This window comes from Myotis nattereri (assembly GCF_964212035.1).
Source record: "Myotis nattereri genome assembly, chromosome: 4".
NCBI lineage: Eukaryota > Metazoa > Chordata > Mammalia > Chiroptera > Vespertilionidae > Myotis > Myotis nattereri.
In genome coordinates, this window is record NC_138079.1 from 99,062,035 (window position 1) to 99,087,738 (window position 25,704).

Here is a 25,704-nt window from a genome sequence, read left to right on the forward strand (position 1 = left end):
ACGCCCCGCCCAAAGCTTCCCGTGGACCTGCCCACGCTGCCTCGTCCCCCAGCTGGACAGCTCTTTCAGCCAATGCCCGCGCCGCTCTGCTGCGTCCTGCGGTTGGGATCCTCTACCTCGCCACCCGCGGCCCCAGCCAGCCAGCCCGTGGAGCCCCCAGCGCCCGCGCTCCCGCTCCCGTCCCGCACACCGAACATTCCAGGGTCCACAGCGCAGCGGGTGAGTCCCAGGGCGCGGGGTCCCGACTCTAACTGCCATCCCGCGGCCCGACCCAGCACCCTGGTTTGTGCTCCGGCCTCGGCCACCGCTCACTCTCCGAGACCTGGGCCACCAGGAGTCCCACCCTCGCAGGGCCCTGGGGCCGGAGGGACCCCGGTGGTCAGTGTCCACTCGGGGTACCGGCGGGGCTCGTGGAGGGACTCACCGCGCCCGGACCCCGAGTCAGGTTGAGACTGAATCAGGTTGAGAGTCCTCCTGGGCAGCGGGGACTCTGGTTTCCATCCTATTTCCAAAGGGACCGCATCCCGAAAGGGTCAGCTGTAATGTAATGAAAACTCAGCGTTCCTCCACCTCTGACCGGTCCCAGGCCCCGCGCTGAACTTCCCGAACATCCCGTGTAGTTCCCTCAGCAACCTGTGTGTGAATGATGTCACCATCTTTTCCTTTCCGAGGAGGAAACTCAGGCCCAGGGAGGTTAAGCAGTTTGCCCCGGAACTAGCAGGGAGTTAGCAGAGATAAGTTGATGGATTTCAACCCTTTCTTTTTGCCAAAGAGGGTGAGTGAGTTGTTGTAAATGTTCCCCCCCCCACCCCACCCCCCCCCACCCCCGCCACGTCCCACGTGGTTCAGGGTTCAGGATCTGGAAGAGGAGCCGCACACAAATGAAAGAGAAGAGACAAGAGATAAATTGGAAATATTGGGGGGCCAGGTGGGTGCTCAGGCCGCACCAACCTTTCATTGGTTTGGGATCCACCCATAGCCCCTAGGCAGGCAAGTTCCAGTAACACACACAGACTATCTTATCAATAAGGATTTACATGACTATCTGGTGGGGAAGTTGCTTCAGCTACCATTATCTGGTCTAACAGAGGTGGTGCACAGCTCTGACCTTTGCTAGGGCTTCAAAGGTCACCAGCCTTCCGGGTTCTCTGTCTACACTTCTCTGCTAGTGAAGACAATAGGCGGTTTCCCACAGTTGGTACTGGACCCAAGGCAGGGGCTTATGGGTGCAGACGCTTGTCCAGCCCCAGTGCACCCCAGATGACGTTATCTTCTGTCCACAGAGTCCTGAAGAAACACCTGCCCAGTGGCTGGCCAGGGGTTCAGGGAGAGACAGATTTGATCCCTGAGGCCTGAGAAGGAGCAAGGCCCACTGGGACCATGGCGACTGGCCCCGGCCTCCAGCCCGCAGCACCCCTGGAGGAGGATGAGATCCTGATTGTGAAGGTGGAGGAGGACTTCCACTGGGAAGAGGAGCCCTCCCTGAAGATGGAAGACCCCAGCCCTGAGACCTTCCGCCAGCTCTTCCGGCTCTTCTGCTACCAGGAGGTGGCTGGCCCTCGGGAGGCCCTGAGCCGCCTCTGGGAGCTCTGCTGCCGCTGGCTGCGGCCGGAGCTGCGCACCAAGGAGCAGATTCTGGAGCTGCTGGTGCTGGAGCAGTTCCTGATGGTGCTGCCCGGGGAGATCCAGGCCTGGGTGCGGGAGCGGCAGCCGGAGAGCGGTGAGGAGGCCGTGGTCCTCGTGGAAGGGCTTCAGCGGGAGCCCAGGAAACAGAGGGTGAGGTGGGGGGCCTTCTGGCCCTGAGGTGAGGAAAGGGGCTCTGTGTCCTCAGGGCCCTGCTGCTGAGGTCTGCACTTGGAGATTCCTTGGGTTCTGGAGCTGTGGCCAGCAGGGGTCATGGGGAGAACCAGGCGTTTTGAATGGAAGAAGGCAGCTATAAAGTTTCTCATCCTTAGCCAAGGGGTATCTACCTGTTGATATAGCTCCCCTAGCCTCGTGGTCGGCAAACTGCGGCTCTTTGGCCCCTTGAGTGTGGCTCTTCCTAAGCCTTAGGAGCACCCTAATTAAGTTAATAACAATGTTCCTACCTATATAGTTTAAGTTTAAAAAATTTGGCTCTCCAAAGAAATTTCAATCATTGTACTGTTGATATTTGGCTCTGTTGACTAATGAGTTTGCCAACCACTGCCCCAGCCCTTTCTAAGCTAGTGTGGATTGGTTTGTTAATACTGGGCCAGGCACAGATTGCACACCCTCCAAGGCATGACCTTGGGAGTTGAAGAGATCCCAACAGAGGGAGGTGCTCATGGCTGGTGGGTGCCCAGATCAGCACCCCCAGATGTTCCCCAATCTCTAGAGCTACGTTGTCCAACAGCCCCATGTGACTTTTAAAATTAAATAAAATTAAAAATGTAATTCCTAAGTCACACCAGCCACATTTCAAGTGCCCAGTCGTCCCACGTGGGTAGTGACTGCTGTACTGGACAGTGTGGCTATGGGACACTTCCATCATCGTGGGAAGTTCTATAGACAGCGAAACTCTAGAGCTCATGCCACCTCCTCCTAACCAGATTTGGGGAGTGGGAAGTCTCTTACAAATTTCTCCTGCTTTTAGTCACTAAACTCCTTAAATGAAAAAAAAATTAAAAAGCCACCTTACCTTTTTAAATTCTTTTTTCAGTGCCATGCCCAGATTAGATGGTTGGCAAATGCTGACAGGTCACTCTTCCTGTGGCAGTGCCATTGCCCACACACTGCTGTTCAGCAGGACAGACACATTCCCCCCAAACCTGACCACAGTGTGCGTTGAGTGCAGTCAGCAAATCCTGCTGTCATGGTGACTAATAAGAACTCGGGATGCCCTCCCCACCCCTCCAGCCTGGTTTTGGGGGTTCCTGCATGGCTGCCCTCTGTCACTGTGTACCCTGGAATCTCTAGGACCGTCTCCTGTCAGAGGTGTGGCATGTTGGATGAGAGGGAGCCTGAGATGGGTTCCCCAGCTGTCTTAGCAGTTCCCCGGGGAATGTTTCTTATCTCAAGTGCTACTGCAGAGCTCAGTAAACTGTGACTCAAGTTTGTTCAATTAACCTTCTCTGGAATAAGGAATTAGATGATCCCAGAGCACCTGTAAATGATTTCAAAAAAGGTAGCAAATGCAGTAATGCCAACTTCCAAAATGAGATTTGATACAGGGCCCTTCTGGCCCAGGGTTTGTTGAGAGCACCAAGAAACAAGGGTAGGAGTGTGACAGTGACCCCGATGCAGTGTGACAGAGAGAGACTGGAGTCTCATTCAGGAGCAGACCAGGACTCCTTGTGTCCAAGCTAGGAGCCTGCCCTCTTCCCAGCTCACATTCTCCCTGGGTGTTGCTGGAGGTAGGGCTGTGTGGAGGGCCAAGGGCACATGACGAGGCCACCTTGGTGGTGAGGGTGGCCAGGGTTGCCCGACGAGGGGTTGGAGACCTTGTGGGTCTCCCCCTGACCTGGGAGCTGGTTGCACTTTCCATCTGTGTGCAGGGCCCGGAGGTACTCTCTGACCATGCAGTGCCCCACCAGATCGGGGAACAGCCTTTGAAACGTCAGGCAGAGGCCCAGCCAAAGGAGTTGTCCCTGGAAGAAGGAGCTCGGGACTCCAGCCAGCAGCCCCCAGCCCAGCTAAGCCACAGACAAAAAAGAAACCCTGAACTCTGGCCAAAGAGGGGTGAGTAGCCGCCCTCAAGGAATGCAGCCCTTCAGGAGAGGGAGGCAAAGGGAAGAGAACGTTGGGGAGGTTGAGGTCTGTGTGCATGTGGCTCCTGGTGGGGAGCTGAGCACAGGTGGGGAGCTGCTGGACCTGTCCTGGCATTCATTGCTGTGCCCACAGGTGGGCTCTTGTGGACTTCACTGGCCACTGCTCTTTCCCCAGGCCCAGTCACCTCCCCGCACCAGGAGATGGCAGCACCAGCCACATCCCTCCTTGCAGCCTGGTCCCAGGTGAGTGGTGGTCATTCCTGGTCTGCAGCATCCCCATGGAGACACTTCTCTCCCATGGCCAGGACTGTGGGTTTCCGAGGCACTTCCCCCTGAAATGACCTTTGCCTACTGGGAGGTATCTTGCTCTTTCTCAGATGCCACCTGAGTATTAGGTGTGTGTGTAGGAGTCTGGGGTCCAATAGTGAGCTTGGGCAATCGCTCAAACCCAACTGGGTGTTAGAATCTCTTGGGACTCTAGGTAAAAATAAAGATTCCTCGCCCTAGCTGGTTTGGCTCAGTGGATAGAGCGTCAGCCTGTGGACTGAAGGGTCCCAGGTTCAATTCCGGTCAAGGGCATGTACCTTGGTTGTGGGCACATCCCCAGTAGGGAGTGTGCAGGAGGCAGCTGATCGATGTTTCTAACTCTCTATCCCTCTCTCTTCCTCTCTGTAAAAAAAATCAATAAAATATATTTTTTTAAAATATATTTTAAAAATATATTTTTTTAACAGAGAGGAAGAGAGAGAGATAGAGAGTTAGAAACATCGATGAGAGAGAAACATCGATCAGCTGCCTCCTGCACACCCCCCACTGGGGATGTGCCCGCAACCAAGGAACATGCCCTTGACCAGAATCGAACCTGGGACCCCTCAGTCCGCAGGCCGACGCTCTATCCACTGAGCCAAACCGGTTTCGGCAAAAAATCAATAAAATATTAAAAAAAAAAAAAAAAGATTCCTCTCCCAGCCACGGCCTGGAATAGTTTTTTATACTTGTTTAAATAAAAGTTTATTGAAATACAATTCATATACTTACATTTCATCTATTTAAAGTATACAGTGTTTCATACGTTTACAGAGTTATGCAATCACCACAATCAATTTTATTTATTTATTTATTTATTTATTTATTTATTTTTAATATATTTTATTGATTTTTTACAGAGAGGAAGGGAGAGGGATAGAGAGTTAGAAACATCGATGAGAGAGAAAGATCAGCTGCCTCTTGCACATCTCCTACTGGGGATGTGCCCTCAACCAAGGTACATGCCCTTGACCAGAATCGAACCTGGGACCTTTTAGTCCGCAGGCCGACGCTCTATCCACTGAGCCAAACCAGCCAGGGCGCACAATCAATTTTAGAACATTTTCACCACCTGCCCAAAATTCCCACAGCCCTTAGTGGTCACTCCCCATTGCCCCTCCCCGAGCAACCACTGATCCTCTTTCTGTTTCTGGATTTGTCTCTTCTGGACCTTGTAAGCTTGGGTTTTATTTATGTTATTTATTTACTTTTGCTTGAGTTTTAATCATGTTCCCTAGGTCAGTCTGGTGCTAGATTTGGGAACCACTGGCTTAGAGCCGTCCTGAAGTCCTCAGGTCACCCCATTTGGGTCCCGGGGCTGGCTTGAGTTGAGGTGGGGCTCTTGCTAACCCATGTCTGCAAGGAGTATGGGCCCCAGTGGCTGAGCACACAGTGGATCCGGCTGCTACGCACAGCGAAGCTGTCCACACTGTGCTGCCCTGCAGCAACGGGACAGAGCATGATGGCAATAGTGTCGTCCCAAAGAGCAGGATGCTGCCGAGTCTGTGAGCTGAGGTTGGGAGGAGAGGTGTGTGACAGCTTGTGGGGAGGGAAAAAGCGGTGGGAGGCAAGCAGGACCCACCATTGCGACGTGAGTGAAGGGAAAGGTCAGCTCACCAGGTTGGCCCAGCCCGTAGGGCTGAGTGGGCTGTGTCCTTGCAGGTACCAGTGGCCTTGGAGGACGTGGCCGAGTACCTGTCCCAGAAGGAGTGGGGGCGTCTGGACCCAGCTCAGCAGGACCGAAGCCGGGACACGCTGCCCGAGCGTGAAGGTAACGTGGGGAGACCCTGGCTGCTGACCATTAGGCCAGTCCTAGGGGGACGAGGCTCTTTGCCTCATGTTGGATGTAGCTGGCCTGGCATTTCCCCCAGGTGTATCTTTCCTTCAGGACCCAAGACCCAAGCCACCTCCCTGCTCACACCTTCCCTGGCTCCCTCCTGCATACAGGAGTCAGTCTAGATTAAGTTCTCAAACTGGAGTGGCCTGAGGAATCATGGGAAGCATGTTAGAAATAGAAATTCACCGGCCCCATGCCCAGGGGTTGGTTTAGTAGGCCAGGTGTGCTCTCTGGCAATTTTGCTTGGTATCCAGCTGCATACAGCCTGCAGAGCCAGGTTTGCTGGTGTCTTGTCAGTGGCCCAGTTGCAGTGGGGGCAGTGTGGTGGCTCACCCACATCCCAGGCAGATTCCCAGAGCTGTCCTGAGTTCCTTCTTTATTTTTTTTTTTAATATATTTTATTGATTTTTTACAGAGAGGAAGGGAGAGAGATAGAGAGTCAGAAACATCGATGAGAGAGAAACATCGACCAGCTGCCTCCTGCACATCTCCCACTGGGGATGTGCCCGCAACCCAGGTACATGCCCCTGACCGGAATCGAACCTGGGACCCTTCAGTCTGCAGGCCGACGCTCTATCCACTGAGCCAAACCGGTTTCAGCGTGAGTTCCTTCTTTCATTCCTGCACCCATTCAATTGGTCCAGTTTCCCTTCAGCCTCTGTGCTGCCCTCAGCCCCCATGGGTAGAGCTGTTCCTGGCAAGGCCTTGGCCATCAATGGCCTCTCCTTACCAGTGCCCCGGCTTCCCTCTCAACACTGTCTCTTCTCCTTCCACTTGTCTTGTCTTGCCAATTCTGTCACCCACTTATTCCCTAAAATGTTTTCTAAAGGAGTTGAGATGCTGCTTTGTATCGGTTGGAGTTCTCCAGAGAAACAGAGCTAATAGGATGTGTATGTGTAAAGAGATATATTTTAAGGAATTGGCTCACATGATTGTGGAGGCTGGCAAGTCCAAAATCTGTATGGCAAGCCATCAGACTGGAAATTCAGGCAAGATTTCTATGCTGCAGTCTTGAGGCAGAATTCCTTCTCTGGAAAACCTCAGGATTTGCTCTTATGGCCTTCACCTGATTAGACGAGGCCCACCTCCAGTTAGGAGGGTGATCTGCTTTACTTACAATCAGTTGATTTGTAAATGTTAATCACATCTACATAATACCTCCAACAGCAGCATCTTCATTGGCATTTAAACCAAACAACAACATAGCCATAATCATTACATACTTTCCTTTATATCCTCATTTTTTTCAAACTAAGAATCAGTGGACTGAATGAAAATGAACCTTTCCACTGCCTCATAGAAGGAGAACACTAATTTTCTGTGCACACTGTTGCTGGACCATTGCCCCTGCTCTCTGTTCCGTTTCTCTCCCACTCAGTTGTAATTCTTGGCCACTTAGCCTCTATTGTGATGAAACTCCAGACTCCTCCAGGGTGTCGGGGTTTCCCTCCCAGAGCCAGTGAAAGCCTTGAGCCCTGTTTCCTCACTTCCTCTTCCTCAGAGGAAACAGTCTGCACAGAAGCAAAACCTCTGTCTTTCAGAGCATCTCACTTTTCTATAGATTCTTCTGATGCCCGTTTGCCCTCACAAGGAAAGGATTTGCAGTCCCCTGGTTCTAATACAGCCCACACTCACATCCTCCCTTCTCTTGTCCTGTAAGCAGGACTCCCCAGGTCCCATCTGACTGCCCGACAGGGCCGAGGAGAAGGCCTGTGGGACCCAGCTCTTGCTGCCTTGCGACCTAGGGATGTCTCTGGTGGTGCCAGCTCAGGTGGCGAGGGGGCGGGGTCAGCAAGAAGGAAACAGAATTCCAAGGTTAGCTTCTGTCCTCTCCTGGGGTTTAAACCATGGTGATTGTGTTTGTGTAGTCCTTCCAAACCAAAGGACTAGAGGAGTCAGCAGACCTTTTTTTTTTTTTTTTTTTTTAAATATATACTTTTATTGATTTCAGAGAGGAAGGGAGAGGGAGAGAGAGATGGAAACATTAATGATGCGAGAGAATCATTGACTGGCTGCCTCCTGCACGCCCCCCCACTGGGGATTGAGTCCGCAACCCAGGCATGTGCCCTTGACCGGAATTGAACCAAGGACCCTTCAGTCCACAGACTAATGCTCTATCCACTGAGCCAAACCGGCCAGGGCAGCAGACCTTTTCTGAAAAGGGACAAATAATAAATTGTTCAGGTTTGTGGGCCATACAGTCTCTGCCATCTTGGCGTGAATGCAGCCACAAAAGAACAGAAAACTTTATTTTCAGAGATAGGCACTGCCTTTGGGTCCAGGTGTGCTGACCCCTGCCCCAGGGAAAAGCAAGGGGAGATAGTGACCTTGAGAAAGGTTTGGGCTCCAGCAGAAATCCTCAATGGAGAAGGAGAGTTATACCAGATCAGTCTGGGACTCTATACTGCCCGCAGGAGCAAAAGTGAAACTAGTTCCCAAGGGAGAAATGAGGTCAAGGAGCCAGGCCCAGCGTGAGCCGGATCAGAGAGCCCCCGAGTGTCACCCTGTCAGCACTTACTCTCTTGAACCTACACCTGGGGGTGGAATTGCTGGGTCATGTGACTATGTAACCTTTTGAAGAATCGCCAGACTCAATTCCTTTTTAAAGATTCTCACAACAGCTTTAACCAGTTTGGCTCAGTGGATAGAGCATCGGCCTGTGGACCAAAGGGTCCCAGGTTCGATTCCGGTCAAGGTCACATACCTCAGTTGCAGACTCATCCCTGGCCTGGGCCCTGGTCAGGGCTCATGCAGGAAGCAACCAATCGATGTGTTCTCTCTGTCTTACCCTCTCTCTTCCACTCTCCCTAAAAATCAATGGGGAAAAATATCCTCAGGTAGGATTAACAAAACAAACAAAAAAATCCCACAACAGACCTGTGAGGTGGTTACATCTTAATTGTACACGTGTGAGAATTGAGGCTCAGTAAATGTGAGCTGAAGCCCATGTTTGGCTTCTGGGTCTTAGAGCGGACATATCTCAGGGTGACAGAAGGGTCTGTCCCTCCTTGTTGGGTCAGTGTGTGCCCACTGTGAGCTTTTCAGGGGGTTCTGCTTGAAGCCATCTGCTCCCCAGCCCCCAACCCCCTCGCCCCGGTGCCCCAGCATGCCTCATGCTCAGGTGGGGTTTGCCTTATGTCTCAGACAAGGAAGCAGAATAAAGCACTTGCCCAAAGTCACACAACCTGGAGGGATAGAGCCAGGGTCCGTTCCAGGGTCCTTTATTCTGTGCTTGTGTCACCACGGTGGTCACTCTTATACTTGGGTCTGCAGAGGGTTTAAGGGCTGCCCCCAAGTACACAAGCGGGAGGCTGAGGATCTGGGTCACCAGGCCTTCTGGTCCTGCTCCAAACAGAACAACCTAGAGCAGGGTCTCTCTCCCTGCGCACTATTGACGTGAGGGCTGGGTCGTTTTCTGTTGTGGGGCCATCAGTGTACCAGAGACTATACATCAGCATCCTTGGCCTCCACTCACTAGATGCCGGTTGCAACACTCCAGGCCCTAAACATAACCACTAAGACTTCTCCAGACATTGTCAAGTGTTGCCTGAGGTGCACCACTGCCCCTGGCCTAGAAGTTACGAGCCCAGACTCCAGAGACAGACTACGGGCCCTCTTAACTTACCAGCTAAGTGACTCTGGTAAGTTCCCTAACTTCCCTGTGCCGCAGTTTCTTTCATATATATATATATATTGATTTTGTACAGAGAGGAAGGGAGAGGAAGAGGGGAGAGAGTTAGAAACATCGATGAGAGAGAAATATCAATCAACTGCCTCCTGCACACCTCCTACTGGGGATGTGCCCGCAACCGAGGTACATGCCCTTGACCGGAATTGAACCTGGGACCTTTCAGTCTGCAGGTCGATGCTCTATCCACTGAGCCAAACCGGGTAGGGCGTGCCTCAGTTTCTTTGTCCATAAAATGGGACAGTAACAGCACCCACCTCATGGGCATTACAAGGATTAAACAAGTTGCCGTATGTTTATAACAGCCCTGGCCGTGGTGTTAGCACCTCACATCAGGGTCTGATTGACATGCTCCGTGTTTTGAGGGGGATTTGAAGAGCATTGCTCTCCATTTTCCTCAGAAGGGCTGCCCACTCAGCCTTTGCCTTCTTATCAGAAGCTCCCCTCCTCCTCAGGAACTCTGCTTTCTCTGTCTCAGGCCTTGGAATGCAGTTTAAGGATGGAGAGGACACACAGATGAGAACAGAATGGGACCGAGTGCTGTCGGCTCGGTGCAGGGGTCCCAGCTCCCCATTCCTAGGTCACAAACCAGCCCCCATCAGGGGTTTGACCAAATCTGAGCAACTTCTGGAAAGAGGGGGGCCCTCCAGGGTGGCAAAGCCATACACATGCCCCGAATGCGGCAAAGGCTTTAGCAAGACGTCGCACTTGACCAAGCACCAGCGCATACACACCGGCGAGCGGCCGTACCAGTGTCCGGTGTGCGGGAAGGGCTTCAGCGACCGCTCCAACTTCAGCACCCACCAGCGGGTCCACACGGGCGAGAAGCCCTACCAGTGTGCCGAGTGTGGGAAGCGCTTCAGCCAGAGCTCCAGCCTGGTCATCCACCGCCGGACACATACCGGGGAGCGGCCCTACGTGTGTGCCGAGTGTGGGAAACGCTTCAGCAACAGCTCACACTTCAGCGCCCACCGCAGGACGCACACAGGCGAGAAGCCCTACACATGCCCGGCCTGTGGCCAGGGCTTCTGCCGGGGCACTGACCTCCACAAACACCAGCGGACCCACAATGGGGAGAAGCATCCACATGGCGATACCAAGCGGGTGTAGCCACTACCCAGACCCTCGAGGCTCCAGGAGTTCCCAGGACCAAAGCCTGACTACCATGCTCAGTTCATGAAGCTGCCAGAGCCGTTCCCCAGAACCGGAAACGCTGACCTTAAGGCACCTTCACATGGACTCTGCACCCCTGGGCCTGGTGTGAGACACAGCAGGGGACATTTCAGGTGGAATGCTGGGCACAGGGCCCGGTGTATTCGGTTCTAGGGCTGCTGCATAAATGACCGCACACTGGCCGGCTTACAACAACCGGAATTAATCTGTCCGTCCTGGTGTCTACAGCACTGGTGTCCTCTGGAGGCTCTGGTAGAGAATCCTGTGCCTCTTCCACTTCCCCTGTGGCCCACAGACCCTGATGTTCCTGGGCCTGTGGCAGCATCACTCCGTGGCTGCGTCTGTCGTCACCCGGCCTTCTCCCTGTGTCCTCTCCTCTTCTAAGGATATAGTCATTGTATTTACTGGCCTTAATAAATTGTCAGTCCTCCTCCCAGCCCCATTGTGCTCTGTCCTGCATATTCGCTGGAGAATGGGGTCGCCTAGTTTAAAGATGGTTTTTACCTTCTAGGCCAGCTTCCAGAGCTCTCGTAGGACACGTATACCCAGCCAGATCCAGCTGGTCCAAGACTGCCGACAACCCGCCCCCCACATACACACAGCCAAGAGCCCCAGCTCACTTCTCTCAGGTCCCACCTGGTGCTGGAGGAGGCTGTCCTCTTCCTGGTCTGATGGATGGGCCCATCACGTGCCTGTTCCATGTTATGGAACATGCAGTGCTATGATGTAGGACCTTTCATTAGTCTTTTATAGACGGGGAAACTGAAGCCACGAGACCTCTAAGAACCTTATCCAAGTGGCGGAACAGGCTTTCAATCCAGGTGTAAACTCCCACCGCCTCATCCTCCCAGCTTGCTTTGACAGGATAATTCAAAGTTGAACTTGGAACAAAGTTTCTTTTCTACTACTGTGAAACATCCTAAATGAACTTACTGGCATTAAAAGGGGTAGAGATGGGGGATGGGGTTAAAGGGAAAAAACGGCCTCTGCTCTTGACAGCTAGGCTGGCGGCACAGGTGGAGGTGTGCAGCACCGAGGCTGCCCTGTCCTGTGTGTGCCCAGAACTGAGGGTGTGGGGCCTCCACAGGTGGGACAGGGCTTGGGGACCCCAGGCGACAGCAGCCTGCCACCTTCTCTGCAGGAACGTCTCCTTGGGGGCTCCTATGGCCTTGTGGAAGCCCCTGTTGCATCTGGCTTCTAATGAAAATGCCCTTCATTGTTGTGAGTGGGGCCTGGTTGTGGGAACCCTGTGGCCAGATCCGTAGTGTCTGTGGCCCTGATCGTGACTTCCTGTGGCTGGCTGAGGCCCTGCAGGGCTTGTCTTGCCTGGTGCAGAGCTAAATGGGAAGAGACCCTTGCCCACCCTCAGCAGATGGCAGCCAACTGTGACCCTAGCTGAGTGCTGGAACATGCACCCAAATGCCAAGGACCCTGCTGGACCACCCCAGTCCACAGCATGGGAAGACTCCAGATGACTTTCCTGCTCTACCCATGGGGCAGGCGAGGAGTGGGGTGGGAGACTGACAAGCAAAATCTTGGAAACAAGTTGGGGAGGGAACAGAGGTGCCATGTATCAGGGCTTCAGCCTGTTATGAAGGGACTATGAAAATGAGGGTGAGGGGTGGGGGATAAAGATGCAAAGAAACAGGGTGAGAGACGCGGGAGTTCCTCCTGTGGGCCCTCAGCTCTTGCTGGCTCTCCACAAGGATGCCTTAGGAAACGAGGACAGTTTTGGGTATTAGAGCATTCAATATTCTCTCTGTATTTAAAGGCCAACTTCACCTTTAGTTTGGAATAACCGTAGAACCTCTATGTGCCTTTGTGTCTTAAAGAAAAAAGAGAAATCTCAAAAGTTCATTTAGTGTGTGTGTGGTGTGGTAAGTACACAAACTAGCGAGTATCCAGGGACCCAGAAAATCAGGCTAAATTCTCTTTCAAGACCCTTTCCACCCTGAAAGTTTTAAAAAGACCTTGTATGATGAAAATAACAGATGTACATTAATGGAAAAAATACAGAAATGGACAAAGATGTATAGGCTCGCAGTTCAACCATCAGAACAAAACCATTGTCTTCATGGGCTTTCCTTCCACGCCCTCTCAGAGGATTAGGGTCACCTGAGTTGTCTTCATGCTGTACAGTGTATAAGTTTGTGCTGGGATCTCTGCTGTAAATGCATTAAAATGTTCTGACCAAATTCTAACAGAGAGCTAGGTGACGGGTCCAGTCTGAGAGGCCCTGCACTGCAAAAGCACCTGCTAACAGAAACGGGAGAGTGAAGGGACCATCAGACCTGGGTGTGTTGACTGAGTCAACCCATCCCAATAACCTCCCAAGATCCAGTCCCAGAGGCATTTACAGTTGGCCCAGAGGAGATACCAGGGCCTCTGACTATCCCTGGCCCAAGAGGGGCCCCGAGGGCCCCAGGACTTCCTCCTGAGTGTCTGGCCAGGGCATTCTGCCTTACTCAGAGTGCTACATGTTGCTTCCTTCCAGCCCCAGATCCAGCTGTATCTTCAGGAGCCTTCTTGCTCCTAGGAACCTTGTTGGCAGGCCACTGGGGCAGGGCCATCCCCTTCCGAAAAGCCCTCAGCTGCTGGAGAAGCTGACTTTTCCCAGTACAGTCCCTGTAACACAGAGAACCCTCAGTCAATGCCGAGTGGAGGCCAAACCTCCCAATGCTTTGCCACCGAAACGGCACACACAGAGCCAGTGCTTCCAGGAGCATTTCCCTAGTTCTCAAGATGTAAATAAACGATTGCAGCTTCCCGCCCTTGAGAGTCACAATTCATGTCATCGTGTTAGACATGTCTGGGATGAAGCCCATGTGACCTTTCTCAACCCAAATTTTCTCCCCTCTTTTTTCCTATAATGCTTGATCATGGACCAGAGTATGAGAAAAGTTGCATTAGACTGACATTCTCAAAGGATAGGATCAGCAAGCTTTCCAATTCCAAAAATGGACACTGCTACAGCATGACTGTAACTCGCCAGTGACAACAATGTCCCTCCTGCCCCACAAGGAGACTTCCCCACAACCCCCACTCCCCCGCCCGAAGGAGACTTGTGCCTTCTCTAAATTTGACATTTCACATCTTAATTCACCCAGGCCTTTTATCACTTTACTCTGTACTTTCTCTTCACATCCACTGCCATCACCAACTGGGGGCGAAATCAATTTGGGGAGCTGTCTTTCAGAGCAGGCTAAGGCATCCTTGGTGATGACTGGGAACAGCCAGGCTGAGATGGTACTGGGTCCCAGGTGGGCTCCCAAGACTACCCTCTCCACCTCCCCAGACCACCCCCCCCCCCCTCATGTGCTGGCTTTGGTGCAACACATAGAGCTGAAAGCACAAACAGTAAATGTGCCAGACCAAGGGCTTGTGCGGAAGCAACAGGGAGCAGCCCCAGGCAGCAGGAACCCTTAGTGGTTACCATAGCCCCCCTGGGCCTTGCCAGTCTCTCCGAGCAGCTGTCTCCTCTTCCCCTGCCTCCTCGCTGTCAGAAGAGCTGGAGCTGGAGCCGGAGCCGGAGCTGAAGCTGGGGCAGAGGAAACGAGGGTTTGCTAGATGTGCCCCAATCCACCCTGACCAGGCCAGGCTCCTACCAGGACCTGGAGTGCCCAGGCCTCCCTGGTAACCCAAGACAGGAGGATAGGCAGGCCAGCCAAAGCCCAACCAACCCAAACCAAAGGGCCACTGGGCTTCCTGCCGGGTGGTAGAGGGAAGCACCCCAGGGCAATGCACCCTGCCTAGGCTGTTTGCTTAGACCTAGAAAGATTGCTGTCTGCCTCTGCTTCCTCCCTCTCTGCTGGGAGAACCTCCTGAGGACCATGTGGGACTGTTGGCTCCTGCCTAAGACCACTTCTCAACTGAGCGGTGCTCCCAGGACTTGCCCATGCCCACGTCTTCCCATCCCTCGAAGTCTCTGTTCCCCTCCAGGCCAATGTGTCATCCACAAAGCAGTGGGTTTGCTGCAGGGCTGTCACTGCTCTCTGTACCTTTCCAGTGGCCCCTGATCTGATGGCTCTGTGGGCCTCAGGTCGATGAAGATGGTGGGAGGCTCCGCTGGGTTCCTTAGCCGACGCTGACTCAGCTCTATCAAAGCACATCTGAGATGAGAAGAGCAGGGGTGCTGAGTCACTTCTCAGTGATTCCAGGGGACCTGTTGCTGGGCTACTGGCTGCCACTGACTGAGTGCCCACTGTGTGTGGGGCACTGAGGAGGGCCTATCAATGAATTATTTTACTCTTCAGAACAACCCTTAAGATTTAGGCCAGTGCCATCCAATAGATCTTTTTGTGATGATTGAAATATATCTGTGCTTTCCATTGAGGTAGCCACTTGTTGCAATTTACATTTAGGCTAACTAAAATTAAATTAATACAATAAAATTAAAAATTCAGTTTCCCAGTTGCCCAGGCCATATTTCAAGGGCTCAGTAACCACATGTGGCCAGTGGCTACAATTGAACAGTGCAGGTCTAGACATTTCTGTTGACACTTCGGATTGCCAGGGACAGAAACCACTCCAACTAACTCAAGGGAAAAGGGAATCATTGGCTCTCAGATTCTTAAAACAAGTGGAACAACCCAAGTGTGGGAAGGGCAGGGATACAACTGGGCCCTGTCCCCATCTCTGCTCCTCCCCACACCCAGCTTCAGTGTTTTTCACCGCAACTGGCCTTTCTCCTCCCTCTCACCTCTACCCAGATACCAGGGTAAAAATTCCCAAGGAAAGGCTCTAATTGGCCTGGTTGGGGTCAGCTATTCAGGGCTGGCTCAATTAACAGCGGCCAGAAGACCAGGACCCTATGCCCCTGGAAGACCATGTGGATGGTGAAGGGAGGGTTCCCATGGGGTGGGGGAAAGAGAGGTGCTTTGGGGCTTGAGTCCCAGCTTTGCTACATATGACCTGGGTAAGTCAGTATCTCTAAGCCTCAGTTTCCCCACCTATGAAATGGAGGTCATAGTAGCACCTACTTGATCAGATTTTTTTAGATGAAATGAGAAATATACATCAAGTGCCCCATCCACAATAGGCTGCCAGGCTGGGGCCAGTTGTAAAGAGGACAGGGCCATGACTGGCAAGAAGTCCCACCTGCTTCTGGCCTTCAGCTGCTCATTGTCCGGGCGCATGTCTGCAGGCACCTTCCAGGCAGAGGAAGAGGCTCTGAATTGCTTGGCACATAGGAGGGTGAGCTGTTCCATGAGCCTGTCCTGGGCGCTGGGCTCGGCATGATCTGACCAGAGAGTAAGGGAGGCTGACTAACAGGGACTTGGTCACTGGCTTACAGAGGCCTGACCCCTCATGTGGACGAACCTCCAGCTTGTACATGGAGAAGTGAGGGGGCCTGGGAGGCCCTGCCCCACCCCTTTGGTATCCCACATCCGCTCAGGAAGGCTGGGGGAGTGGTATTTTCAGGAGCAGAGAGACAACTCATTGGGGTAACTTAACACTTTATCCCACCCCCTAGTTCCACTTGTGTTTAAAAAAATAGCAATTGGATTATCCTCTGTAGATTTTTTCACTGAATATATTACATCTTTCCAAGTTAGTGTATACAGACTAACACTGCAGATTGTTCTGTGGTTTAACAGATTTAGCTAGACTCCTATTGAATATGATACTAAATATGGGTTGCTTTCAATTTTCACAATTGTAAACAAACTGCAACAGAGATGAACATCCTTGAATACATATCTTTACCCACCTATGTGAGTATGTGTTAGGATAGACTTTAGAAGTGGAATAGCTTGATCAAAGGCTTATATGCCTTTTAAATAGAAAACATTCTGCCACATTGTCCTCAAAAAAGGGGTACTAATTACAGCCCCCACTCTCACCCCACCTTATAGGGTTTCTCCACAGCCTGCTAACGGGCTAAATTACAAACAAAACCTTGTTAAAAACAGCACAAGGTTATTAGCCCCAGAGGAGCATTCACTCTGAACTGGAGGCCTAACTGAATGTCCTGGTTTCTTTGCCTCAGACCTTCCTCCACTCACCTTTACGGGCCAGACCTGGAGGGGATAGGGAGCTTTTGTTTTATTTACAGAACTAGAGGCCCAGTGCACAAAAATTTGTGCACTCAGGGGTCCCTCAGCCTGGCCTGCACCCTCTCGCAGTCTGGGACCCCTCAAAGGATGTCCACCTGACAGCTTAGGCCCGCTCCCCTGGGGATCGGGCCTAAGCTGGCAGTGAGACATCCCTCTGGCAGCCTGGGAGCCCTCGGGGGATGTCAGCTGCACTTAGGCCCGCTCCCCTGCAGCCGCCTCTGTGGAAGGGAGGGCACGGGGACCGCCATGGCTGGCCTGGCAGCGCAGGCTTGCTGACCTCCCCCCACCACTGGTCCTTCCACCATCTGGTCTAATTAGCATATTAGCTCTTAGAATTGCCCACAGCAAGGCCACAAGTGCACTGACAGTAATCATCATCCCTGGCTTTCTTTTGTAAACAGGGAGGCAGTAGAAGCAGGATTGTGTTTAGAAGCTGGCTGAAGAAGTGCCAAAGGCAGGATTATTTCCACCCAGAAGGAAAGAAAGGGAGGCTTCAGGTGGTGGGTAGAAGGAAAAGGTGAAGGTCAAGGGCAGGAACTACTTCTGAAGGGCTCTCTCTCGTATCCCCAGGGCCTGGTTTATGCCTGGCACATAGCAGGCAGTCACATATAGTGAATGAATGAGTGAATGAGTGAGTGAATAAATGAAGTCTTTCAAGGACTGGCATGTGAATGTTCAAGACAGTGAGGGTTGAGCAGCAGAGAGGACATGGTGGGCTTCAAGGCTGACTGTACCCAGCCCATGAACCTATTTTATTGAGAGGCCCTGGAAGGAGCTGCTGTGGAGATGCCCTTGGGCCCTGGTGTCTAAGGTCAAACCTGGGCCCTGGAGGTGATCAGCTGCCCACCACACTCCTCTAGGTGCTCCATCTCCCCGGTCGTCTTCTTGTCCAGCCAGACTCTGAAGGATGTGATCCAAATCCCACTCTTCAAGTGGCTGAAATGATTTAAAGTGGAGATTACAAGGCTGCCGCAGGGTGCCGGGAGCAACAGAGGCTGGCGTGGGACGTCCCGGAGTAGGAATCAGGACCTGGAGGCTGCCCACATTTGCAGCTGGGGCTTGCTCATCCGCCCTGTGTGGGCTGCAGAGTGAACCGCCAGGGATCTGCACCTCTTTCCTGTGCCTTTTCGGTTAATACTTCTGTGTCTGGCACAAAGGTATACTTTGACCTGGAGAAAACCTGGTGTCTTTTTAACACTTTGTAGGTTCGTACAGGTTTAAAACATTGTAAGGTTAAAAAGTTTTGCTCTTAAGAAACAGACTGTGCCCAGCCAGCGTTGCTCAGTGAACCAGGAGGTCACGGTTCAATGCCCGGTCAGGGCACGTGCCTGTGTTGCGGGCTCAGTCCCCAGTGTGTAGTGTGCAAAAGGCAGCCAATCAGTGATTCTCTCTCATCATTGATGTTCCTATCTCTCTGTTGTTCCCTTCCTTTCTGAAATCAATAGAAAATATATTTTAAAAAAAGAAAAGAAACAGATAATTTCAGGCAGGTGCTGAAAACTGGATGCTGTGGGGGCAGAGTTGGTGTGATCAGAGGAGGGAAATTAATCAGGAATGCATGTTTCTTATCTATGACCTTGCAGCCCCTTGCAGCCCTGTAAGTGAATGAAAATAAAAGTGTTTAGGAGTGAACTGAAAGAATGGAATTGATATGAATGGAATTTGTGAAAATGACCTCCATGAACACCTTGATGACATGGTTCCCTAAGTTGTTAAGAAAATTGTTCAAATTTGTAAATAAAGCAAAATAGAGAATTGCATGACCTTTCAATGTCATGCTGGAGCTTTTCTAAGAAGCTCACCTTCCTAGGGGAGGTTGGTTTGCACAACTGATCAGGGCCCACCCGTTTTACCACTTTGTAAAACTGAGAAAGTGCAATGGTGCAGTAGAGAAGATAGCCCCAAAGGTATCAGTTCGGTTGCCGGGTAGGATGTTGACTGATTTTACACTTAATGTAGCAATTTTATCTCAGCATTCAATTCTTTTCTTCCAATGTCTTACAAAATCCTAGTCTCTCATAATCTCTTTAAACTGCTTTTGTCATCCTGCTGGTTCCCTCATTCATGAGCGAAATCCAGTGTTAACAGGTATTCACTATTGGTATGAGAATGGGAGTTTTAATGTTTGAGAATTATGCTTTGACAGAATCTGTTCTCTATCTATTTTTTTAATTATTTTATTATTTATCTGTTTGTTTTTCTTTCTTTATTTAAAAAAATATATTTTTTATTGATTTCAGAGAGGGAGAGGGAAAGAGAGATAAAAACATCAATGATGAGAGAGAATCATTGATTGGTTGCCTCCTACACATCTCCCACTGGGGATCGAGCCTGCAACCCGGGCATGTGCCCTCGACCAGAATCGAACCTGGGACCCTTCATTCCACAGGCCGATGCTCTATCCACTGAGCCAAACCAGCTAGGGCTCTGTTTGTTTTTCAACATCATTTTTTAAAATCCTCACCTGAGGGTATTTTTCCATTGATTTTTAGAGAGAGTGGAAGAGAAAGGGAAATATCAATGTGAGAGAAACATCGATTGGTTGCCTCTTGCACGTGCCCTGCAGCCTGCATCTGAGGTACATGCCCTTGACTGGAATCGAACCCGGGACTCTTCAGTCCATAGGCCGATGCTACGCTCTATCCACTGAGCAAAACTGGCTGGGGCGCTCTGTTCTCTATGTTATATGCAGTTGTGTGTCTTTATAAACATGCTTGGGATTAGCACCTTTTTTTTTTTTTAAGAAGGCTGGAGTCTCCTTACTCTTTCTTGTTTTTGTTAACTCTACCTGAGGATGGTTTGTCTGCCAGCACTGCACAACACCTGAGACAGGTATGACAGTCTGTCTGCCAGTGGTCAGGGGACCATGGGCCTAAGGTCGCTGCTGTTAAAATCCTAACCCCCAAAGTGGGGGTTTGGAGGTGATGCCTTTGGGAGGTGACTAGGTCATGAGGGGGGAGCCTCATGATTGGAACTAGTGTCCTCATAAAAGAGCCCCAAATCCTTTCCATCAAGTGAGGACAAAGTGAGAAGAGGGCAGGCCATCACCAGACACAGAATGTGCCGGTGCCTGGATCTTGGATTTTGTTATAGCAGCTCCCGCAGATTAAGACAGGTGTAATGGGCCAACCCTCAAGTTGGCCTATGACCACTACAGGTCTAGAGACCACTACAGGTCACACCCTGAGGATGCACAGGGCAAGGGAGCTGCCTACCTCAAGGGAGAGCACTGGCAGGCCTTCCCGGGGCCCCTGTGATGACGTTCCTGGTCTCAGACCTGTGGATGCAGATTCACAGGGTGTCTCCTTCACTTGGCTGTGGTCACTGCAGTTAGGGCCCCTGGCACCCCAGGTGACTTTATGAAGTAAGTCTCTCTCGATCATCTTCCTTCTCTCTTTTCGGAGGGCTCTCCGGTTTGCAGAGTCTGAGCCCTTCTGAACACAGGGGACAGCATTTGGGTCCATCCTCAGGTCTTCTTCTGAGAGACAGAGGGGGGCTTCTCCCTGCGGCCCCCAAGGAGGACTCGGGGATCCTTTGGTGTTGCAAGACATGTCTCCAAGGTCACCTTCCTGCCATGTGGGGGTCTCCTCAGGCATCCTAAGAAAGCTGCTCTCACCACCACTCTCCAAGGGCTGGCCAGGGTCCTTTCCTTCCTTCATCCTTACATTCCATTCACCCCAGGGCTCTGCTGAGAACTCCACAGGTACCACCAGTGGCTATTGAGAAAACAGGTCCTCGGTTAGCAGCCTCAAAAGCATACTTTAGGGAAGTTTTTTTTAAATTGTGGCATGTGTATAACAAACTTTGTCATGTTAAATATTTTTAAATGTAAAGTTCAGTGGCATTAAATACATTAAATACATTCATAATGCAGTGCAATCATCACCTTTGTCCATTTTCTAAGCTCTTTCATTCTGTACCCCTCCCCCCCAAAAAACCCAGAAACTCTATACCTCCACTTGTCTAGCCCTGGTAAACTCTAATCTACGTTCTGTCTCTATAAACTTGTCTATTCTAGATATGTCAATATACACTGTCTGTTCTTTTGTGCCCTTTCACTTAGCTCAGTTTCCAAGGTTCATCATGCCGTAGCATGTGTCAGGACTTTATTCCTTTTAGTGGACTGAGTAATATTCCACTGCATGGCTAGACCACATTTTATCCCTTTTGTTTGTTGACGGACACATGGGTTGCTCCCACCTTTGGCCACTATAAATAGACTACATAGCTACTAAGGGGTGGACAAGATAAGACCCAGGCCCTTTGATTCTAGAGCAAGCCCAGGGCCTGACCCCCATAAATTGGTACAGACTTTTCCATCTTGAATTTTTAAAAAAATCATCCAGAAGAATTGCTGAGATAATCATAGAAATGAAGAAAAACCCTGGTCTTAAGTGTGCTGGGCTCCTGGGATGTACTGTGTACAAGGCTGGTAGATGTTTGGTGTCTGAACTCCTTGGGTTGTACCTGGAGAAAGGCTTGGGTGTGCAGAGATGCTGGACCAGGGGTTCTGACCTCTTTGACTCACTGCTGTTAGAATCCGGTGAGAGCCAGGGACACTCACTCCCACACCCTGTTCTGCGGGCAGGTTCCCTGGAGCCTGCAATCCACTGACCTCAGGAGGAGACCTGCTGGCCGGGGCGACCCAGGCCCCACCAGGGCCTTCGGCCAGCTCCTCTGACAGGTCTGGAATCAGGGTGGTTTGATTTCGCTGGTAGATGAACAGCTCCTCTTCTCCGCAGTCTGACTGTGGACAAGAGAGCTCGGGGATTACCTGGCAGGGGGTAGAGCCGGGAGGGCCTTGCCCCATTTACCCCATTCTGCCCTGCCTCCCGGACAGTAGGGGCACCAGTTCTCTCCCAAAGGGCCTTGCCCAGTGCTGGTTCCTGTTGCTGATTTAGAAAAGTAAGCTCAGCAGCACCACCTCGTGGAAGTGAGATCCTGAGTTCTCAGTTCTGCACATACCTGCCATCCTTGACATTGCACGACAGGTGCTTAGTTCATGCCTGGTGCGAATGAATTGGGTGCCAAAGTGGTAGCTAAAAGAGCAGAGTCCAGCTTTTCCCCTCCCCCATGACTTGAACCATCCTTTAATGACATGGAGCCTTCATTTGTCGCCTCTAAGGTAGGGTGGGGAAGGCACTTATAGTCACCTGCCCACCTCACAGGAGTATGCTGAAGAGAGCAAACGACATTGAAGATGTGAAAAGGCACTGGGGTTGCATTATCTACTCCCTATTAGCCTCGCTGTGCACTGGAAGATCTCGGGTGGAAGCTGTGTCATTTTCATCTTTGCAGGTGCCACAGGTAAGATCCAAATCTGGCTTGTTATTTCTAAAACCTTTCTCTACATGCCAAGCTCCAACCTGTGTATTTGACATCCACTGCTGAGCTCCTACCTGGTGCATCGCCCACTTTGCTCTGTTTGTGGGGTCGCTGTCACATTTACGTGTGTGCACATGCCTAATTTCCACTACATGGAGAAGATGGTACAACTCACTTAAACTTAAATTCAGAGTCACTTTTGCCACCCAACATTCTCTTAGTAGGTAGAAACTAGAAGCACAGTGACCATCGTGGTGAAGCAAGGCCCACCACAGTGTATAACGTTACAAAGGCCTCCTGGTCCTTGAAGAGGCTGAGTAGGCTCTTTAAATGTTTGTTGAATGGCCCTGGCCGGCTTGGCTCAGTGGATAGAGCATTGGCCTGCAGACTGAGGGGTCCCAGGTTCGATTCCAGCCAAGGGCCCATGCCTGGGTTGTGGGCTCCATCCCCAGTCTGGGGTGTGCAGGAGGCAGCCAATCAATGATTCTCTCTCATCATTGATGTTTCTATCTCTCTCCTTCTCCCTTCCTCTCTGAAATCAATAAAGAAATATATTTAAAAAAATGTTTGTTGAATGAATGCATGTGATCAATAAGAAAAGTACTATGGCCTGTACAGCGTGGCTCAGTGGTTGAGTGTCAACCCATGAACCAGGAGGTCACAATTTAATTCCTGGTCAGAGCACATGCCCAGTAGTGGGCTCAATCCCCAGTGGGAAGCATGCAGGAGGCAACCGATCGATGATTCTCTCTCATCATTGATGTTTCTATCTCTCTCTCCCTCTCCCGTCCTCTCTCTGAAATCAATAAAAACGTATTTCTTAAAAAGAAAATTACTATTATACATTCACCATGTCCCAAGCACTGTGCTCAAAATTTAATTATTTAATCCTTACAACAACTTACAACGTGGAGCCTTGGTCCTTAACTCTTACATGATGTACCTCTCTGTTTATCACCATCTTCCATAAAGCAAATGAGGGTGTTTGCCAGGATGAGAAAAACACTAGGATGAAGCCCTGGCTGGGGGCTCAGTTGGTGAAGCATAGTACTGTGCACCAAAAGGTTGCAGGTTCAATCCTTGGTCTGGGCGCATCCGGGAGGCAGCCAATTGATGTTTCTGTCTCCTATCAATGTTTTTCTCTCATATCGATGTTTTTCTCTCCCCCTTCCTTTCTCTCTCAAAATCAGTAAATATTCCCTTGGATGAGGATTTAAAATATACCCTAGGATATGGGTGACTTCGTTAACTCTATTAGTTGAGCACCCATTCTGGGCCAGGCACTTTACATACAGAATCCAAAATTTGTACCAGTGATAACTGCCCACAGGTTACATGGTAAGTTAGCTACTGAGTGGAAATGGGGACCCAGGTCTGCTTGATGCTGATGTTCCCGCTATCCTCCTCTGCTGAGGTGCTTTCTCAACTCTCTGTTGAGCCAGAACTTGGCTGGAACCACCACTGAGGGTGGCTACCATTTCAGTGCATTGTGATAAGCCCTCAGAGGAATTCTCCAATTGTCCTTTGGGGTCACTAGTAAGACCCAGGAGGATACTGAGCACTAATATATTCGGAGAAAAAAAACAGTGATGATGGATGCAGAGCTAATAAGCTCCATAGCCTTCCATGCATCAGCGTCATATTTGTCATGGGAAAGGAAGAGCAATCAGGGCCTAAGATGACATAGGAAGAAGGTACTTACTTACCAAAGAGGAATCCGAGTCCAGAGACGGAAGGTGCTCCCTGACAGCCTCAAGAATGGCCTCCCAGGGCCCCATTTGGGAGGCCCACGGAGAGGGCAGTGAGGGCCCCACATCTTTGTCTTGGGATGCCATGGGGGCCTGGGCTCAGAGGAAGTTTCTCAGTGTCTCATCATCCACGGAACCCTATAGAGGATGCGGGGTGAGGTGACAGGATCCAGGGACCAGGGGTCAAGAGCTGGAGGGCGGTGGGTGGTGGTGGGGGGAGACAGGAGCTGCCTTTGCAAAGAATCTACCACTTTGTGGGGGATGAAAACTGACTCATAGACCTCCTACCCCATTTCCCTTCTGGTTCTGCAGGTTCCTGTTACTGAGTGCGAGGCACCGTGCCCTGCACTGTGTGTGTGTGCGCGCGCAGTGCAGTATGGAGACCGAAGATATATGAAGTATATAGTGATATATGACAATATATAGATATTGATATATAATTATGTACATAAGTATTGATATATACAATGATACATGTATATACATGATGTATAATGTAAACTATATATATCGCATATAACATAGATACTATTATCTATATTTCATAGGTTCAGATAAGTTATATTGTTTGTAAATGGGAAAGAGAATTTGCATCAAAATTAGAGGGGATTTTAGGCCCCACTAACTTTTATTGCTCCCTTACAAAGGAATAGACTAGAGACATTTTGGAGTCCGTAGGATATATATATTTTTTGAGTCATCACTCAATTTAACCCTCATACCAAGGCACTGAAGCAGCCCCTCCTTTTGTATCCCAGTCTAAAAGGAAAAGGTCCAGCCCCTCATGGGTCAAAGGGGCTTTAGGAATGTAGGGTGATGTACTTCAGAGCCAGTGCCTGAGGCAGCAGTGCCTATAAAATGGGAAGAGAACACCCCTGCTCCAGCCCTAGCTGGCTGCCACTCTGCATCAAGGCTCCCACCAGTGTAGCAGCAGTGGGCTTCTTGCTTTTTCTGTGCTTATAGGAGTGGGGACAGGAGTTTGCTGCACCCACAAATGGAAACTGCGGAGTGTGGACGCATGTAGTACATACACCATGGGATGTTCTCTGGCTTCAGGGCAGATCAGAGGACAACAGAACCACGTAGGTGAAGGGGACTACCAGAGACTGATAAGTTCTTTAGGTGGACAAGGCAATGAAGGGAAAGGGGAAGGCATTGGGCTGCAGGAGAACATGTAGTGTCTCAGAGGAGTGAAAATTGTCCAAAAAGTTTGGGGTGGGAAGGTGTCAACTGCTGGACTTTGTGGTAAAAACGGACCAGATCGTGAAGGGTCCTGAACGCCAAGCTGAGGAGCTTGGCTCATCCAGCAGATGAGGGTTAAACCAAATGCTACACAAACTGGCATCCCAAGTTTCCTCGGAATCCTGACTCTGAATCCACGTCCGTTTCTTGGCTGCAGCCCGTTAGCCCCGCCCAAAGCCCCACCCCTGCCATCCCTACCACTGGCGGGTGGTTGTCATGACAACAAGACGCCAACGGCCTCCCCGGTCAGGCTTTTAAATGCTAAAGCTCGGAAACCGGAAAACCCAGCGTCTGTCCTGCCACACACTCCCAACCCCTGTCTCCTCCGCGTCCCGTCCAGCTCCCGACATTTATCTCTGCAGCTGCGGCAGGCCCGAGGCCCCTCACCTCAGGCCTCCGCCTCGGCTGTCCTCCCAACGCCGTCCTGACAGGGCTATAAACAGCCTCCGGCGCGTCCTTCCGGTCGCTTTCGCCCCCTTGGGCCGCGGCGCAACTACTGAACCTTTCACCGCCTTCGGGCTACCCCCTCAGGGGAGTCTTACTTTACCGACTGCCAACCGCCCCTCTCGCCCCCCTCCCCAACCCCCTGCCTCTTTCGGGG

General features: G+C 51.1%; 2 protein-coding genes across 2 annotated transcripts; one reads left to right on the plus strand and one right to left on the minus strand.

The window, feature by feature from the left end:
- The first annotated feature begins 1,308 nt into the window (after positions 1-1,308).
- Positions 1,309-12,723, plus strand: ZNF500 (zinc finger protein 500). The gene is made up of 5 exons (XM_081090483.1): positions 1,309-1,776; positions 3,516-3,699; positions 3,904-3,971; positions 5,697-5,805; positions 10,038-12,723. The coding sequence occupies exons 1-5, from the start codon at positions 1,381-1,383 to the stop codon at positions 10,667-10,669; spliced, it is 1,389 nt and encodes a 462-aa protein (XP_080946609.1). The 5' UTR covers positions 1,309-1,380; the 3' UTR covers positions 10,670-12,723.
- DNAAF8 (dynein axonemal assembly factor 8) lies at positions 12,695-25,690 on the minus strand. The gene is made up of 10 exons (XM_081090485.1): positions 25,491-25,690; positions 23,820-23,999; positions 21,404-21,535; positions 20,004-20,504; positions 17,607-17,724; positions 15,830-15,971; positions 14,731-14,841; positions 14,166-14,270; positions 13,198-13,357; positions 12,695-12,985 (listed from the first exon to the last, which is right to left on the minus strand). The coding sequence occupies exons 2-9, from the start codon at positions 23,946-23,948 to the stop codon at positions 13,198-13,200; spliced, it is 1,398 nt and encodes a 465-aa protein (XP_080946611.1). The 5' UTR covers positions 23,949-23,999; positions 25,491-25,690; the 3' UTR covers positions 12,695-12,985.
- Positions 25,691-25,704: the final 14 nt, after the last annotated feature.